Source organism: Coloeus monedula (assembly GCF_965178545.1).
Source record: "Coloeus monedula genome assembly, chromosome: 1".
NCBI lineage: Eukaryota > Metazoa > Chordata > Aves > Passeriformes > Corvidae > Coloeus > Coloeus monedula.
Genome location: NC_138781.1, coordinates 44633065 through 44650157, shown reverse-complemented (window position 1 = coordinate 44650157; position 17093 = coordinate 44633065). Strand labels below are relative to the sequence as shown.

The 17093-nt window shown below is 37.8% G+C and overlaps 1 protein-coding gene across 2 annotated transcripts in view; it reads left to right on the top strand.

Annotated features, from left to right (window-relative positions):
- The window catches only part of TOPBP1 (DNA topoisomerase II binding protein 1), a 28999-nt gene that overhangs the window by 2432 nt on the left and 9474 nt on the right, over positions 1 to 17093 (top strand). For both annotated transcript variants that reach the window (XM_082283376.1, XM_082283375.1), the window contains exons 5-22: positions 81 to 274; positions 1087 to 1266; positions 2166 to 2335; positions 2854 to 3017; positions 3992 to 4239; positions 4527 to 4846; positions 5616 to 5788; positions 6824 to 7035; positions 7603 to 7883; positions 9161 to 9334; positions 10285 to 10394; positions 11445 to 11568; positions 11948 to 12100; positions 12588 to 12696; positions 13307 to 13499; positions 14311 to 14537; positions 15613 to 15776; positions 16725 to 16839. In XM_082283376.1, coding sequence (XP_082139502.1) covers positions 81 to 274; positions 1087 to 1266; positions 2166 to 2335; positions 2854 to 3017; positions 3992 to 4239; positions 4527 to 4846; positions 5616 to 5788; positions 6824 to 7035; positions 7603 to 7883; positions 9161 to 9334; positions 10285 to 10394; positions 11445 to 11568; positions 11948 to 12100; positions 12588 to 12696; positions 13307 to 13499; positions 14311 to 14537; positions 15613 to 15776; positions 16725 to 16839 — 3311 coding nt within the window. The remainder of the gene's footprint in view (positions 1 to 80; positions 275 to 1086; positions 1267 to 2165; positions 2336 to 2853; positions 3018 to 3991; positions 4240 to 4526; positions 4847 to 5615; positions 5789 to 6823; positions 7036 to 7602; positions 7884 to 9160; positions 9335 to 10284; positions 10395 to 11444; positions 11569 to 11947; positions 12101 to 12587; positions 12697 to 13306; positions 13500 to 14310; positions 14538 to 15612; positions 15777 to 16724; positions 16840 to 17093) is intronic.

Here is a 17093-nt window from a genome sequence, read left to right as displayed (position 1 = left end):
AAATCTTATGTACTGACTAATTTCTTTTCCTAGTTGAGTTTACTTGGAAAATAACTGCTTTATCTCTTTCACTCCTGTAGCATAATGAGGTACACTGATGTTAACATGGAGGACTACGCTTGTCCTGTTTTCCTCGGCTGCACGATCTGTGTAACTGGCTTAAGCAGCTCTGACAGGAAAGAAGTCCAGCGCCTTACTGCTGAGCATGGTGGGCAGTACACGGGGCAGCTCAAGATGAATGAATGCACTCACCTCATAGTTCAAGAGCCAAAAGGTAAAACTAACAGAGTAAATGCTGTTTGCACTTCTGGAGTTGAAGTAGTGTGAATGTGCGTAAGCACAAGAGCTGGAACTGCCTCTGTGTCTGCTTCGGTGTTGCTCTTACTGCTTCTGTTCAGGGAATCACTATTGATGGCAAGAGTAACACAGGGTGCCTTTGCTTTGCTCTAAAGACATGAGAAGGAGAGCAAAAGAGGAAAAAAAGCTAGACATAGATGGTATTTAAAGAAGGGAAAAGAGAAAATCCCAGAAGGGGCTAAAGGAAAAAAAATCTTCTTTTGGGAGAGCTGGATAGGACTTAATTTGTACTGTGATTGAAATTGGATTGTGGCCTGATGTTTTTTACCTGATTATTCTTTGTGTCTTCCAAACTCCCTACTAAAATAAAATGAAAGCTCCTTTTCCTTCCTCTTGGGAAGATGAAAGGATTTTACTTTTATTGTGAGAAGAAAGGAAGGGTTTTCTTTTTTTTCCCCAATTTCCCTCTCTTTGCCTACAGTGCAATATCCTTGGAGTTGCTGATTTTTTTGTGTGCTTGAATGCTTTAAAGCCTTTTTCCCTTTTTTGTTCTTTAATGCCTCGTCATACCATGAGTTAGCCATCCATGAGATTTTTTTTTACTCTAACTTTATTTAGAGTATAAACAGCATATCAACAGTCCAGTAAAACATAATCTGTCCATTAAAATCAGTTATTTGAATTTATAAATTTTCTTAATGTCCAGCCATCTTCCAGCAATCACTGTTTAATGCTTTAGTCTTTTAATGATTGTGATTTTTTTTTTTAAATTTTGTTTACATCTGGAAGGTCAAAAGTATGAATGTGCCAGAAAGTGGAATGTGCACTGTGTGTCTGTGCAGTGGTTTTCTGACAGCATCAAGAAAGGCTTCTGTCAGGATGAGACAATGTATAGAATAGAGGCTGGATCAAAACTGCATAATGCACCCAGTACATCAACACCTACAAATGACACCAGCAAGCCTCATAGTAAGTAAGATATTTTAAAATGTGTTCAAGTAAGATAGGAAATACTTGTATTAAGGAGGAAGAACTGTTTTGAGATGAGTAAGGTACTTGCTTTTACAATAGTGGTTTGACAGTTTGGGTTCTAGATTCAGCTTAAGCATAAAACACAACAGATTGCTTTTATGCACATTGAGTATTCCAACATGTGTAGACTTGAAACGTGGATGGTTGTTACAAAAGTAAACTTGAATTGGGTGTATGATTTTCTGCTTGAGAACCAGTGGTGTATATCTAGAAAAGCACGATAGTTTATACGTTTGTAGTTTAAAACAAGTGTCTGTAATGAATTTAAGCTTATAGCAGTCTTGGGGGGTGGGGGGAAGAATACTGATTTTGAAGTTTTTAATAATATTTTTCTATTTTTTTTATTATACACTTGGTTTTACATACTCCATGATAGTAACAGAAAAGTATTTTGTAAGCCCGCATGGTGGCATGAAAGATAAACAGCTTTAATGCATGCACTTGGTACTGATTCCTACTTCTTTTAAGTTACAGAGTTTTGCATTGATTTCTCTACTATAGAGAATCTTGTTTAATTTTAAAAGTGTTTCTAATAGGTGGCCACAAAACTAGAATAAAAGCTGTGAAACAAGTCTCATTGGCTGCTATGTCATTGGTGTCATCCTTTAGGGAATAAGCAGGAGGGGTATAAGCACTTTTTCGAGTAAGACCATGCTCAATCTGTGTGTAAAGAAAACAAAGGTTTTACTTACCTAGTATTTTTTATACTTCAGACTTTACATTTTTTTACAGCACCACAAAATCATAAGTGGTAGGTTTGTATTTTCTTTAATGAAGCAGCAGAGAGAGCTGAGCCAAGTCTAATGCCTCTTTTTTATTTTTAACTTTATTTAAAGATCATACCCTTTCGGACGTCAGCCACATTTCCAATATCAATTTAAGCGGTGTTAATGAAACTGCATGTAGTTCAGCTATGAGCAGCAGACTGGATCCTCTTCCTGATGAGCTGGAAAACTTGGACATAAGTTCTTTTCAAGCCCCTGAAGATTTGTTAGATGGGTGTCGAGTATGTTTAACAATGTATACTTTGAAATGTTCCATTTTAACAAGTGAAAGCAACTATGTTGAAACACTGGCACTTTCTGCTTGAGTAAATTGTTTCCGTGGTCAGCAACGAATGTTAGATATCTCCACATGCTGTAGCTTGTGTGTGTCTATGTGTGTGTGTATAACTGTATTAAATATGTAGTAGAAATATAAAATTTTATGTCCATAGACATCTGTATTCAAACACTAGAGTGAATGGGTTCTAGAATTAGTGTGTGGGTTTATTTGGGGGGTTTTTTTGTTTATGCGATTTTGGGGGTTCACTCCATTAGTAAACATTGAAGCTATGCTAGATTAATTTGCAAAGATAAATTAATCCATTTATAAATGCTTAACTTTTTTGCTTCTTCTCAGAAGCTGCAGCACTACTCTCTGTGTTCTGCAGCAGTTGAAACAAATTATACGAAAACATTCTATTTTTTTTAATTTTTATTTTACATTTTTGAGGCTTTGTGTATTACTCTGTTTTCTTTGTAGATCTATCTCTGTGGCTTCAGTGGCAGGAAGTTGGACAAGATGAGAAGGCTTATTAATTGTGGTGGTGGTGTTCGATTTAATCAACTTAATGAAGATGTTACTCATGTCATTCTGGGGGAAAATAATGATGAGCTGAAACACTTTTTGGACAAAACGGCTCACAGGTTGTGATAACTATATTGCTTAAGGTCTAGTTACACCTCGTTTTCTTTCTGCCACCACCTTTGGGGTCCCCAGCACAGAAATATATCAACCTGTTGGAGTGAGTTCAGGGGAGGGCCACCAAGATGGTCAAAGGGATGGAGCACCTCTCCTACGAGGAAAGGCTGAGAGGATTAGGTTGAGAAGGCTTTGGGGTGACCAAATTGTGGCCATCCAGTACCTGAAGGGAGCCTACAAGAGAAGTGGATAAGGACTTTTGGCAAGGACATATAGAGACAGGGTAAGGAGGAATAGCCTTAAACTGAAAGAGAGGAGGTCTAGATTGGATATTAGAAAGAAATTCTTTGCTGTGAGGGTGGTGAGGCTTCTCTGGTTGCCCAGAGAAGCTGTCGTGCCCCGTCCTTATAAATGTTCAAGCCCAGGTTGGATGGAGCTTTGAGCAACCTGGTCTAGTGGAAGGTGTCCCCTGTTCATGGCAGAGGGGTTGGAACTAGATCATCTGTAAGTTTCCTTCCAAGCCACTGTATGATTCTTTGGAATCATATATTGATATTGATTCCAGTTCTTGAGTTAAATGAGAAGACTTAAAGCTAGTGGTCATATGTATATCCTCGTGTGCTTTTCAGTACTGTCTTTGGGTAGCCATGAGTGACCTCAGTGAGTAGAAAAGCAAGTGTTCTTATTGGTGAAAGGAGGTGTTAACATGTATTTGTTAGTACATCGAGGAGGAAGAACTTGGCAATGCAGCAGTGGCAGATGTAATTTATGTTATAGAAAATAATTATGAAATACTCTGTTTTCAGACTGAAAGAATTAAAAAGTCTCTTAAGGGTTGTAAATTGCCCAAAGCTTGCTTAGTATTAGTGTTACAGACTTTGTGCATGCATGTGTATATACTGGTATTTTTGGAGGAGGAAAGAAGATTCACAGGTCTGAAACCTGCTGTAACTTGTTTCTATAACATTTTATTTTATAGGCCTCATATAGTGACAGCAAAATGGTTGCTGGAGTCATTTGGTAAAGGTTGTCTCTGTCCAGTGGAGCACTATATCCCTCTAAACTATCAGCTGTTAGAGAATCCAATTTTGGAACAACCTGGAATGAAGTCAATTTTTCCCAAAAAAACCAGTCTCTTGAAGAAAGACGCTGTGAGCATGCTAAAGCACCAGAAAGCTGCTGAAGATGACTTCCTCTTTCAATATGTAAATAACTATCCTACACTAGGTATGTTCTAAGCTCAGCATACTGTAGAAAGTTTAACTGCTCATAATTAGCATTTGAGCTTGCAGAATTTGCTTATTAAAAATTTACCTGTATCTAGTATGTTAACTTCTACTTTGTGTTTTAGCATTCAAATTTAAATAGGCCTATATAGAACAGTTTTTAACTAAAACCTGGCTGAAAACAGCACAATACTGTGATTTCTTCATGAAACTGTTTTGAGTTGTCTTTGATTTCTTGTCAAACAATTATTACGCTTGGTTCTTTTTTATTTTTCTTTACCCTTTCAGATGAAGTTGAAAAACTAACATCCAGAACCTTCAGTGACGTTACTAACTTGACTGCTCAAGGAGAGAATCAGCCTTCTGTCTGTAATGGGTCTTTGGCAGAGTCTTCTGCACTGGCTGAAGGAGGCTTATTTTTCAGAAAGAGATTTCTTCTTCTGGGTTTTGGTGAAGAGGACGAGTCCTGCATTGCAGATATTATAAAGGACAATGCCGGGGAAGTTCTGCCACTGCAAAGCAGAACCATTGCAGACTATGCTGTGGTACCTTTGTTAGGGTGCACGGTGAAGGCAACTGTTGGTGACGTTGTCACAAATACATGGCTGGTAAGGGAGTTACACTTTTTCAATTCCCAAATAAACAAGTATCTGTATTAGAAATCTGTCTTGTCAGAATGCAGTTATTGATGGCTTAAATATAAGGAAGATACTGAGATATTAGCCTCATTTCATTTGAGATGTACTGAACGAAAGCCTGCATTAAAAGCCTCTGCATCTGTAGGGTGTCCTATCTGTTTCACTTCATTTTCTACAGGATTCTTGAATAGGACTTCATTGTCATGACCCAGGCTTATATGGGGTCTGACAGCATTGTTTCTAAATGATGAACTCTAGAAGGAGCTAGTTGACTAATAATTATTTAATTTGATGTTTTCGTTTCTTTCATGCTTTTTATAGCTTTTTTAAAATTTGTGGCAGAAGAGCAAGTCACCTTTTTAGCTTAAAAGTCAAAGAATACCAAGGATATTTGTCAAGAGCAGGCACATGATATAGACTACCCGCTGTTAGTAACTTTCAGTATTCAGTAACTCCCTGTGAAGTAAATCTATACAGATCCTCAGATCATGCACTGAACTGGAAACCTCCAGTTTTATGGGAATCTCTGGGGTTGGAACTTTAGTAACAGAAAAGCTCTGAATAATGCCTCATTATGTCAAACTTGACAAAACTGACATGGTCTAAAAAAGAATTTGTCTGATCCAATGGGGAACAATTTGTCTCAGGTGTAATGATGGAAGCAGGATTGCTCATTGTTGAGTCCATAAATGCTGTTGTAGCCTTGATTTACATTTTTCTCTCTTTCACCTTCTTGAAGATAACATGCGTGGAACAGCAAGTCCTTTTAGACATCCAATCCAATCCTCTCTTCACACCAGTCCTGGTAATGGAAGGAGCTACCCCTCTGGAAGATTGTGTTCTTTCTTTTAGCCAGTTCATCGGTGCTGAGAGAGACTCCCTTGTTTATCTGGCAGGAGTGCTGGGAGCCAGGTATATCTCCTGTTACTGTTTCTTCCTGTTCTTAAAGAGCCAATGTGCTGCTATTATGCATTTCATTTCTTCTGTACAATATTGGAGTTAAAGCTCTTTTGAATTCCATTCATTTACAAAACCTGGTGCTGAAATGAGACATCATTATATAGTTCTTCTATTTTCCTCTCTTTTAAGGAAATATGGTCAGTACTCACACAGTCTGATTTCTACCAGAATATGCTCAGTCTCTTATTTTCCAATAACTGAGTCTCAGCAACTTTTTATTCTGCTCTTGAATCAATCAATGAAAGTCAGGTTTTCTGGTGTGGCCTCCAAGATGCTCTTTGATTATCTAGGGAAGGACCACTGTTGTTCTTCAGTACCATCTGGCTCAGCCTCGTAACCATGGTGAACCCCATTCACCATCCCAGCTTCTTAGAAATGGTGCCCTATTTACTTAGAGTTCATCAAGATCTTTGAAAAACTTTAAGAAAAATGCATTTAGTCACGACATGGCAAAATTGTCTAGCTTGGAGTATCATTTGATCTGGTTTGTAGCCTATCTGGACTAAATTCTTGGTGATGCGTTCTCAGTCCTGCCATCTTTTTGCAAGACTGTGTCCTTGATAATAAGGGAAAAACTGTAATATAAAGAAAACTGTTGTTCATTTGGAAATGATGCTTGACTCCGGAAGGGAAGTAAGCCTATTCCATTTATCTTGCTGAAGAATGTTAGGCCCAGTGTATGATTTGAAAATGGGATATGTGAAGATTGCTGGAGTATAAGAAATATTGTTTTCAATGCTGGTAGAAGCAAAACATTACTGTGTAACTTGTTTTTGTTGTTGTTTTGGGGGTTTTTTGGGGAGGTGGGGTTTCTTTCGTTTTTTTTTCTTTTCTGTAGGTTAGGCTGTAAAGTGCTAAATGGGTGGCCTTAGGTATCAATTCTATTGCTTCTTTTTCTGTTGCAAGAATACATTTTATAATTGTATAAATATGCCCTAGAATAATGTTGTTTATGACTAAACGAGTGTTTTATCAATCTAATTGTAGAGTCCAAGAATTCTTTGTGCGGAAAGCCAGTGCAAAAAAAGGAATGGTTGCCAGCACCCATCTTGTGGTGAGAGAACCGAACGGCTCCAAGTATGAAGCTGCAAAGAAGTGGAATTTGCCAGCAGTCACTGTAGCTTGGCTTTTGCAGTCTGCAAGGACAGGAAAGAGAGCAGATGAAAGCAAGTTCTTGGTTGAAAATGTAGAGGCTGAAGGTTGGTTCTTAGCAAGTTTAGGAATATGATTGTGTTATTGTAGTGTTTGTTCATGATAAAGAAGGCAGGTATGATGAAATTTTTTTCCTAACACCTTCAAAGTATTAGAGCTGAAGGATATTTTTCCAAATATTAACATAGAATTGTAGATTGGTTTAATTTGAAGGGACCTTAAAGATCCTTGCCCATGGACCAAGACACCTTCCATTAGACCAGGTTGCATGTGCAACCGTATTTTTTCCTGGTGTTGAGTTGTGATTACAGAAGTGATACCATGTGTTTGCTGTAAATCTGTTGAAGCCAGTGGGGTCTTGTGGTTATCAGTCAGTTGGATTCAAGCTCAGTGTCTCAGCTTTGTCCTTTTTGGCACATATGCTGCTCTGTAGCTTGCATGGGAATTAATGATAGATCCACGTTAGGACTTCAGACTTGTTGGTCTGCAATGATTTGATGCCCCTCTGTTCAGTTCTTCATGGTTGTTGTTTAAATAAGAGTATGTGGGGTCTGTGTTCAAAAGAACAAACAGTGTGCTTCCTTACGTTTTCTTTGTTTCTTTTAAAAATACAGAGAGTTTCATTACCCAGCTTAGCAAAACACCAGCAACTGTTAAATCTCCCGATTCAGAACCTACTCATCTCCTTGAAGCTGGAAAAAAAGGAGCTGTGACCCCCCTTGATATCAACAGGTTCCAGAGTAAAGCTTTCCAAGCTGTAATCTCTCATCATACTGGGAAGACAACCCCTATTGCACAAGGGGGACCGCTCCAGAAAGAGCCATCTTTACATCTTGATACACCATCAAAGTTTCTTTCCAAAGACAAGTTGTTCAAGCCTTCTTTTGATGTAAAGGTGATTACTGCAAACCTTTTAGTCTGTGTGGCCACTACTGTTTAAGATGTGCATAAACTTAAAAGCAGCACAGAAACCTGTGTTTTTACCCATTTTTATGCTGTTCATATACAGACTTTCCCTTTTGAATAAAGCCAGGAAAACTGGCTCCTTTATTTATATAGTTTACTTAATGACCTGTGGACTAAATTTATTGACTAGAAAGTGCTGTAATGTCCTTAACAAAGCTTCTTTGTGCTTACTGCATCATATGCTTGTGTGTTCTACACCTCAGACAGCATCCAGTCTGTGTTCTTTGCACCTAAAGACTGATAATAACAAGACACCTTAACATTGCTCCAGGTATTTGGAAACAAGTGTTTGCATTTTCTGATGAAATGCTGCTTTGATGACATATTCTAATGTAATAGCTTTAGAGCAGTTACAAAGCTATTGTTGCAAGCTGAAAAATGTGTTGGGGTTTTGGGTTCAGTGTCTTATTCTGAAGGCCACAAAAGGCTGGAGAAACCAGCAAAACCCCCCCCCGACACTTAAAGAGTATCTGTACTGGAAGAGCTCTTGAATGTCTCAGGTGTGCTTTGGTAGGCTTTGGGTTAGTTTTTAATTTTCAAGGCCTTAACTGAAAGGTCAATGCATTGAATTCCTGCAGTGTTAGGTGTTTTGGGGGGTTGTTTGTGGGTTGTCTGTTCTGTTGTGGGGGGGTTTTCTGTTTTATTTATTAATCCTTTTGCCCACAATAGGACAAAACATGTTGCAAATGTAGAAGAAGCCAATGTTCTCTTTAGATAGTTCTGATTCATGAGGAAAAAGCTCTGATGATTTTTAAAAGCAATATATGCTAGACCAAAATTTCTCTTTTTGTGTAAAAAAGGACAGTGTGAAATGGTATTTTAAAGGTGCAGATAGAATCACATACTCATGTATCTCCTGTGGGGCAAGGTGTAAGTACATGAAGGTAATTGGTTGGGGTTAGGAATACCTGTGTTTGGTCACTGGCTTTTCCACTGAGGGCAATTCTCAGTGATGGCAGTGAACAGAGAGAATTTCGTCAGAGAATCTCTTGTCTTCTTTTTTTGCTTAAACAGACTCCAAGATTAGGTTTGTCTTGTACAGCTTTTGTGCAGTGGTACTACAGTTGCACTTGGTAGCTGCTCCTGTAGTTTGCTGTCCTGGTTTAGGAGTATGAACTCTTACTGTATTTGTAAAACTAAGCACTTGAGTGAGAATTTTGTGAGGTGTTCATGAAAGCCAGTCAATTTCTTCTTTCTTTTTGGTAGGATGCTCTGGAAGCTTTGGAAACTCCTAGAGGTCCTGAACAAAAACCCAGGAAACTGAGTACGCCCCTCTCTGAAGTCATCGGCAGAAACTTGAAACTGGCACTGGCAAGCAGCACAACGCAGGCAGCAGCTCTTTCTGCCAGCCCTCAATTGGCTGCTGCACAGCCAGAAGTGGTAGGAAATTTGGGGGTTTAGTTGCTGGAGCATAGGTTTGATTAGGAAAGAGCTTTATCTTTTGTGATGTAAGTTACAAAGGAATTTGTGAATTGTTATTTGTGATCTGTTTGAATACAAATTCATGTGATTGTGTTCTTCAATGACAGTTAAAGGAAGGTAATATAGAAGAATTTCCTCATGGAAGGCAAAGAATTTTAAAACCTTTTTCTACTCTCTGTACTACTGTCTTGAAGAATAAGCAGTTGCTAAGTAACATGGCATATAAACATGTACCAATTTAGACTTTGTAGTGTTGGGGTGAGATACCACACTTAAGAAATTCTCAGGTTCCAGCTGATCAGGGTTAGATATTTTGTCTTGGACTACAGTTTGGAGTTCTTTATAAATGCATGTGTCTTCTTTTCATGCCTTCCTCTCTAAGGTGCTGCTCTGGTGCTTAATAGGAGAAAAAAAAAAGAGAGAAAACAAAAGGGTGTAGGAGGAAAGGGAGCATTTATGCATTGCTTGCTATGTTAGTGCACTGTTTACTTTTGAGGAGGGTCAAGAAAGCTAATGAGCTCTGGAAAGGGAAGGCTACTACTTCTTATTTTGTAGCTCCTTAGTCTTACTTGTCTCACTCCTCTACAGTGAAATACTTCAGTAGTGTCAGGTTTGATAATTCCCTAATTTCAGTGTTCAGCCTGTGATGAAAGGAGCAGACTCTGTTCTAGGGAGACTGGTTGAGAATGAATCTTTTGTCTTGACATTCCTAGTGCGTGGTATGTTAATAATGCTGGGTTTTGAGCATGAGTAGGGGAGCATCAAAAATAGAGGGAGTGTGTTTATCTTACCTTTCTTGTCACTGTGTATTTTACTCCATGCTTCACTAAATATTAAAATATTTTTGTTATTGATACAGAAGCCTTCCAGTCATGACTCTCCTGTTTTTATCCCTGCTGCTTGTCCAGGAAGAAGAGCCCAAGCCTCTAGCTGATGCTGTTATATATGTTAGTAAAAAACTTAGTAAGAGGCAAAGGGAGCTGAATGCAGTAGCAGCTTCTCTTGGAGCAGACTACAGGTACCAGCCAATACAAATGGCTTCAAATAACTACAAGTCTTTGCATCCTAATACGCCTTTTGCTATAGCTAAACATTAGATTGCACCATCTTAAACAGCAGTCACGCACTCGTGATGTGGAACGAGGCCATCTTTCCCTGCCACGTCCCCAGTCCCTGTATTCTTCATAATGTTTGTCCAGAAGTCTTCTTGAACTGCAGTTTGTTTTTTGGTTTTTTTTTTCCTTTGTTTTGAAGAAGTTTAGCTTTTGGATGGTTTAACATTTGCTTTATATTTTACATTTTGAATCTGATGTGAATTTGTGTGTGTTTCTCTCTGGCTCAAAACAAATTATTTTCTAGATTTGAAGCATCTCAAGTCAGTGAGGTGTCAGTGTTCTTAGAAAAGCTTAGGAAAAATAGGTTGTCATGAAGGGAAACTAGCAACTAACATTTGTGATTTAATCAGATTTCTGCTTCCACTAAATCTGATTTATGTGTTTTGTTACTGACTTATATAAGTATTATTATTCATGGTGTGAAGGAAGTTGCCCTTATGTTTGACAGTAGCTTAGAAATGCTGAAGATACTTGGATTAGATAGCAAGTACTTGTTTTTATCAGTTTAAAAACTAACAGTCCTCATTTTGTTTATTTTGAGCTTCAAGGATCAGTATTTCACTTGCAGCTCAATATGACAACAAAAGAAAAAGCTCTTATCTGGGATCACACATTCTTTTCAGAAACTGATTTAAAATTCCACTCACTTAAATAAAAACAAAACAAATCCTGAGGCAAAACCCCTCCTTTCCATATGTTTCCATATGTTTATCCTATTTAGTTTATTTTCCTCAGGAATGCTTTCAAAGCAGTTTGAAATTGTTCTATCATGAAACTGAATGCTGTCTTTTCTGGCAAAGAACCCACTTTCTTTTCTCATTGTTTATTGAGGCATTACAAAACAGGCAAAACTACTTTAACTTGAACAGGAGACAGGACAATTTTTGAGCTGGATTTATGATACTTTTTGATAGAAATTTCATCTTCAAGTTGTATTTTGTTCTCTTTTCCAGATGGTGCTTTGATGAAACAGTAACACACTTCATCTATAAGGGAGGACAGAATGATAACAATAAAGAGTACAAATCTGTTAAAGAACGGGGTATACATATTGTTTCAGAGCACTGGCTTTTAGAGGTATGAAGCTTGTTTTGTTCTCTATTTAAAAGTAAAGGGAAATAGAGGCTTAAAACCACTTCTATGACAGTGGATTATCTGTATGCATTTATACTAAACATATATAAGGAATAATGTTTTGCATCCCACTTTGAATTAATAAATTGAGTGATCTCTTTTCACTGATGTACATTTACCTTTTTTTCCAGGAGGAGAAATGAATTTTCTTCCACTGAACACGTCTGCTACTTTTTTCCCAGAATAGCAACCACCTTTTTCCCCTTGTGCGAAGTACTTTTTTTGACAGTGTTTCTGTTGTACTTTTCCTATGTTTAGGTGTGAAACTTCTTTTATCTCAATCGCTCCCTCATCTTCCTCTTATTAACTGATGTTCCTACAGAGTGCCCGAGAATATAAACGGCTTCCTGAATCTCTCTTTCCTCACACTTACAATCCCAAAATGAGCTTGGACATCAGTGCAGTGCAAGACATCAGGCTCTCCTCCTGCTCCAGTAAACCTCTTTCAACTGGAAAACCAGCAGAGGAAAATGAGGTGTGATGTGTGATAGGAATGTGTGTTCCATGAGGAGATTTGGATTCAGCTAGTAGTTATATTGACATAATAATAAAAACATTAATACTTATTCAGTAATGAATAAGTACTGAATCAGGCTTAGCTAGTGATTAATAGTAGCTATTGCAGATGTTCCTTAAGGTTTTTCTGCATTTGTAATATTCATCTTCTGGGGCGATGGAGGAAAACACAGGCATTTCAGGATTTGCTTTCCAAATTTGAAAAGATAGATGTTGTTTCTTTTAGGTAATGAGAGCCAAGGTGTGAACTTGCTTTAATAGACATTAAGCCTGCAGACTAGGAGTTGTCACCCATGTTACTGTTCTACTGTCATTGCAGTAGCAGAAAGGTTAGATTTACTCTAAGGCAAGATTAATAATCTTCAGAATTTATACAAGTGTCAGACATGGTTAAAAAGAATAAAAGAATGTTTTTTGAGAAATTTACTTGTCTTCATTGGTTTTAGATTATTCCAATGGATGAAGATGATGCTGATGATGATGTAACTACTGACCAGATAAAGGAAATGGTTGCTATAGGGGAAGAACAAGCTGTAGCAAGTGAATCCAAAGGAGGTAAATGTAAATCACTGTTTTCATATTATTTATGGAATATCAAACTATCAGTATGAGTCTTTGCAGTTCCAGGTGCTGAATGTTAAGATCTGGAAACTTTAGGTAGCATATTTATATACTGGTCAAGTACAGCTAGCTTTTATTGCTGCTGGATGCCAGGAAAGGGTTTTCCTCTCTATTTTAAAGATCTTGACAGCCCACAAGAAAATCATGATCATTCACTGGAGGATACTTAATTGCCATTTCTTTGTTTTTAAAACACTGAAGTTTGTCCTTAATGTGACAGATTGTTGTTTTGGAGTATAAGTTATGTAAATAAATGTGTTATGGAAGAGTTGTGGATCTAAGTTAGATTGTGTGAGGAAATTCAGAAGTGAGCCAAATGGAGATTTCTCCTTGTGTCTGAAAATAGGTGACTTGGGGCATATGTAGTTTTCCTAGACACTCTTACCCAAGTACTTTTTCTCTTTTTAATGTATAGTCTTTGTCCTGGTGGAGGAGGGAGGTTGACTGGAATTTCAGTTTTCACTGAAACAGTGAGCAGTTGTTCACTTTTCACTTGCTGCAGTATGAGAGTTGTGATATTATAAGTTTTGTTTCTTCTCTTAAGTTTTAACCCAAGCACTAGAAATGAGGGAGGACTTCCAAAGGCAGCTGCAGGAGCTCATGTCTGCCACATCACTAGTGAAACCACAAGGGCAGAGAGGATCCCTTTCCAGGAGCAGCTTTGATGGTTCTCCAGGCACTCCTGATAGCGCACGCTCTGTGCGAAATGGCCGCAGCAGGGTTTTGGAAGCTCTAAGGTATCGATTTGTATTTAAATGTATCTTGTTTTGTCCTTGTGTGCATTTAGACGTTCATTGAAACATGAATAGGTCTCCACGGTTTTCAGATGTGTTATCTGTTTCTACTGATGTGCTTAAGTTGCTTCTTTTGCAATTCAAAATCTTTAACTGGATGTGCTACGTAAAGTCAGTGTTGTCTTAGTCCATAGTGGGTATCTTTCGTTTTTTTAAAAAAAAACAGGTTAGTATGATTGGTTTTAATGTTTGGTTTTTGAACTGGCTTATTTTCTGTCTCTTCAGATTCCTTCATGTTCTTACAGATTTTGAAGAAATTATTTATGAATGCTTACATAGGTCATAAAGAAGTAGTAGGTATTACTGCAAAGCACCTCTGTGAATGTTTCTTCTCTTTTATTTTTCTTTTCTCTTCAAATGGAGAATAGGATTTGATCTCCATCAACACTGATGTGCAGTAAGAAAGTAATGGAACCCTTGCAAAAATTATTCATTTAGCTTGGTGCTTATTTGCAAATAAATAGGCTTAATAAAGAGTAAGGTACTCTGATTTTGTAATAACTTATTAATATGCATACAATAAAAATATCTACTGGTATTTTGAGTGCCTGTTTTCAGAGATGCTGACACTTAGATTCATAAAGCCAGGATGCTAGAATAGCTTTCATACTGAAGTTTTCCCCTTTCCCAGACATAATTTCTAATAATGAGGTCACTTGGGTGCTGCAGTTGATGTGATAATTAACATATTGCCTTCTGGAATGGAAGTCTTCTGTGAAATGAGTATGTAAGGTATCTGTGGTTTTTCCCTTAGGCAGTCCCGCCAGGCACTGGCAGATATAAACACAGAGCCATCCCAGAGTGAGCAGATCATTTGGGATGATCCTACTGCGAGGGAAGAGAGAGCAAGACTTGTCAGCAACCTTCAGTGGCCTAATAGTCCTTCTCAGTACCTTGAGCAAGGTCAGAATAACACCAATAAGAACATGGATGAGTCTGCCCTCAAAGGATCTGTATCTGATGCAGAGATCACTGCTTTAGGTAAAATTAGAAATGCAATATCCTTGTTCCATTTGGTCTTTGGGGTTTTTAAAATAGAGTAGCATTTGAGTTTTACTAACAAAAAAAGTGAGCATTGTTGGCATTTCTCAAATGCCAAAAATACAATTTCATGTCTTTGAGCTCCATTATGTGTTGCTCTTTTTTAAAGAGAAGCTTTCCCATCCATTTGTGGTCAAACACCAAGGCGGTTCTTGTCTCAAAATAGACTGCTGTGGTTCCAAAAAAACCGCAACAACTTGACAGCCTTCATAAAATTTTCCAAGTTGTTTCGATTTTTTTGGTGTTTTGAACCACAGCTGGTTTCCAGGTAACACCTCAGGTAAGTATAGTGGAATTCAAATGGGAATCCAAAAGCAGCTGCAGGAGTTCATGTCTGCCACATCTTTTCCATTGTAGTAGAAATATTTGTAGGTGAAGAATTGGGGTACAAGATTAAGTCATGGACCCAAAAAACCAAGATGTGTCAAGTTGCTGATGGACATGCTGGGGTTAGGATTCAGTGAAGGTATTTTATTTATGTTCCCTGTTTTTCTTGAAGTCTAAAGTCTGTTGCTACAACTAAGGAAGCAACATACCTTTTCTGCCAAAACCAGATGTTTTTTCATCTGTTTTTGTTTTCTTTCTGTTCTGAGATAGCTGAATCCTTTATTTCTTTATTTCTGCTGCCACCAACTCTTTCCTCAATCTACTTGTAGAGTTTCTGTGGCAGCTGTCTTCCTGAAAACTGACCTTGTCCTGGAGGAGGTTGAAGAAAATTAGATAAATTATTTCAATTAATTTTTGGTTCAACCAAATCAGTGCAGTTTAGCCAAAGAAATCAGGTCATGTGAGGTTTTTTTTTTTAAGCAAGGCATTCAGGGACATGATTGCAATATTGCTGTTGGTGGTTTGTGGTATAAGGAAGAGCATCTTTATGAAAGGCAGGTGAAATATAACTGTACGTGTTGTAGCAGCATGTGGGGGTTTTTTTTATTTATTTTTATTTTATCTTTTACCTCATACACAGTTATATTCTGCCAAAGACAAGTCATGCAACAACACTTTACTTTCACAGCTGTTCCTGAGGCTGGGGATGGAGATGTGATTGAAGGTCTAAAGAATCCCGTATGTAGATCCCCTGAAACACCAATTAAAGATAACTTGATCCCCACTCCACAGGCCCCCAGCATTGCTTTCCCCCTGGCTAACCCTCCTGTGGCACCAGAGCCCAAAGAAAAGGTTTGTCAAATGAAATAATATTTATGATGATTTGTGTTCTGAGAGATGAAGTAATACTTCAAGAAATCTTGAATTTGATGGTAAATATAAAATATGAAGATCTGCATTTAAAATTTTGAGGTGGATTACTTTTGTGGCGTTCTAGTCTCTTTTTTCTATTATTTTCAATATTCCCCCTTCCTTTGAGATTTTGAACAAATAGTATTTGCTAAAAAAATAAAGCTTGTTTATTTAGACAAATAAAGCTTTTTGTCCTGTTAGTTAGTGCTGGAATGCTAAGGCAGGCTTTGGAGTGAAGAGTTACTATGTGTATTACTTGGAACTCCTCCAGCCATGTTAGGATGATGGAAAAAAAGTTAGGCCTTTGTTTCTTTGGTGGTATCTGGAATTTTATGTTTAGGTACAAATGGGAAATTATTCTTCTGCCAAAACCTGCTTTAAAATTCAGTTTTATTGTGAACTTGGAAAGGGAAAGGAAAATGAGCTTATAGTCTTGCCTGCAGTGTGTCACTTGATGCTCACTCAGACTTTTAGCAGTTCTGTGTCTTCAGAGGCATAATGTGTCATGTAAGTGGAAAGGCCCTCAAATAGTACAGAATTCCGCCTTGATAGAAAGTGAGTGAATGAGGCAGTGTGATAGATCAATGCTGATTTCTTCATGTGTTCAACCTGGCATTCTGTGGATGTGAATGAAGGATTAGTTGTTATGACAGATTACTTCAGCTGTGCCCCGAAGAAAAGGGGAACCAAGAGGATGTTCAAGCAGGAGCCTAAGGATAATTTGATAAGATTCAAGCTTTTTGTCACGTGACTGACAGGTTTGGATCTGCTTTTCCCAGCTAATAGAAAACTTAATGTTTAAATAACCCAGAATATTTGGCAGAGAAATAGTCAGCTGTCAACCTAATTGTTCTGTCATATTTTCAAAATCTGTTACTGTATTTCTAGGTTGTTACAGAAGATAAGAAGGCTGATGAAGAAACAGAAAAACTCCGTAAATTTCAGCTGTCTTCTCTTAATCCTCAAGAAAGATTTGATTACTGCCACCTGATTGAGGAATTAGGTACCAGATATTTGTGAAATGCAAAGAATTGTATATGTCTGTGTGTGTCTGCTCAGCTGTGGCTTGTTGGGGAAAAGAAAGTGCTTCTGTTAGTGACTCATCAGATTTGATGTCTCAAATTTATGGCTTTCTGTGCTTGTGAGCAATTCTTTGGATGTATTATTATTATTATGTGTGTGATCAGCTTTGCCATAAAACAGCCATGGTTTTGTCTTCTGATAGTTTTCTTTCATCTGTCTTCACAACAGCCTCAT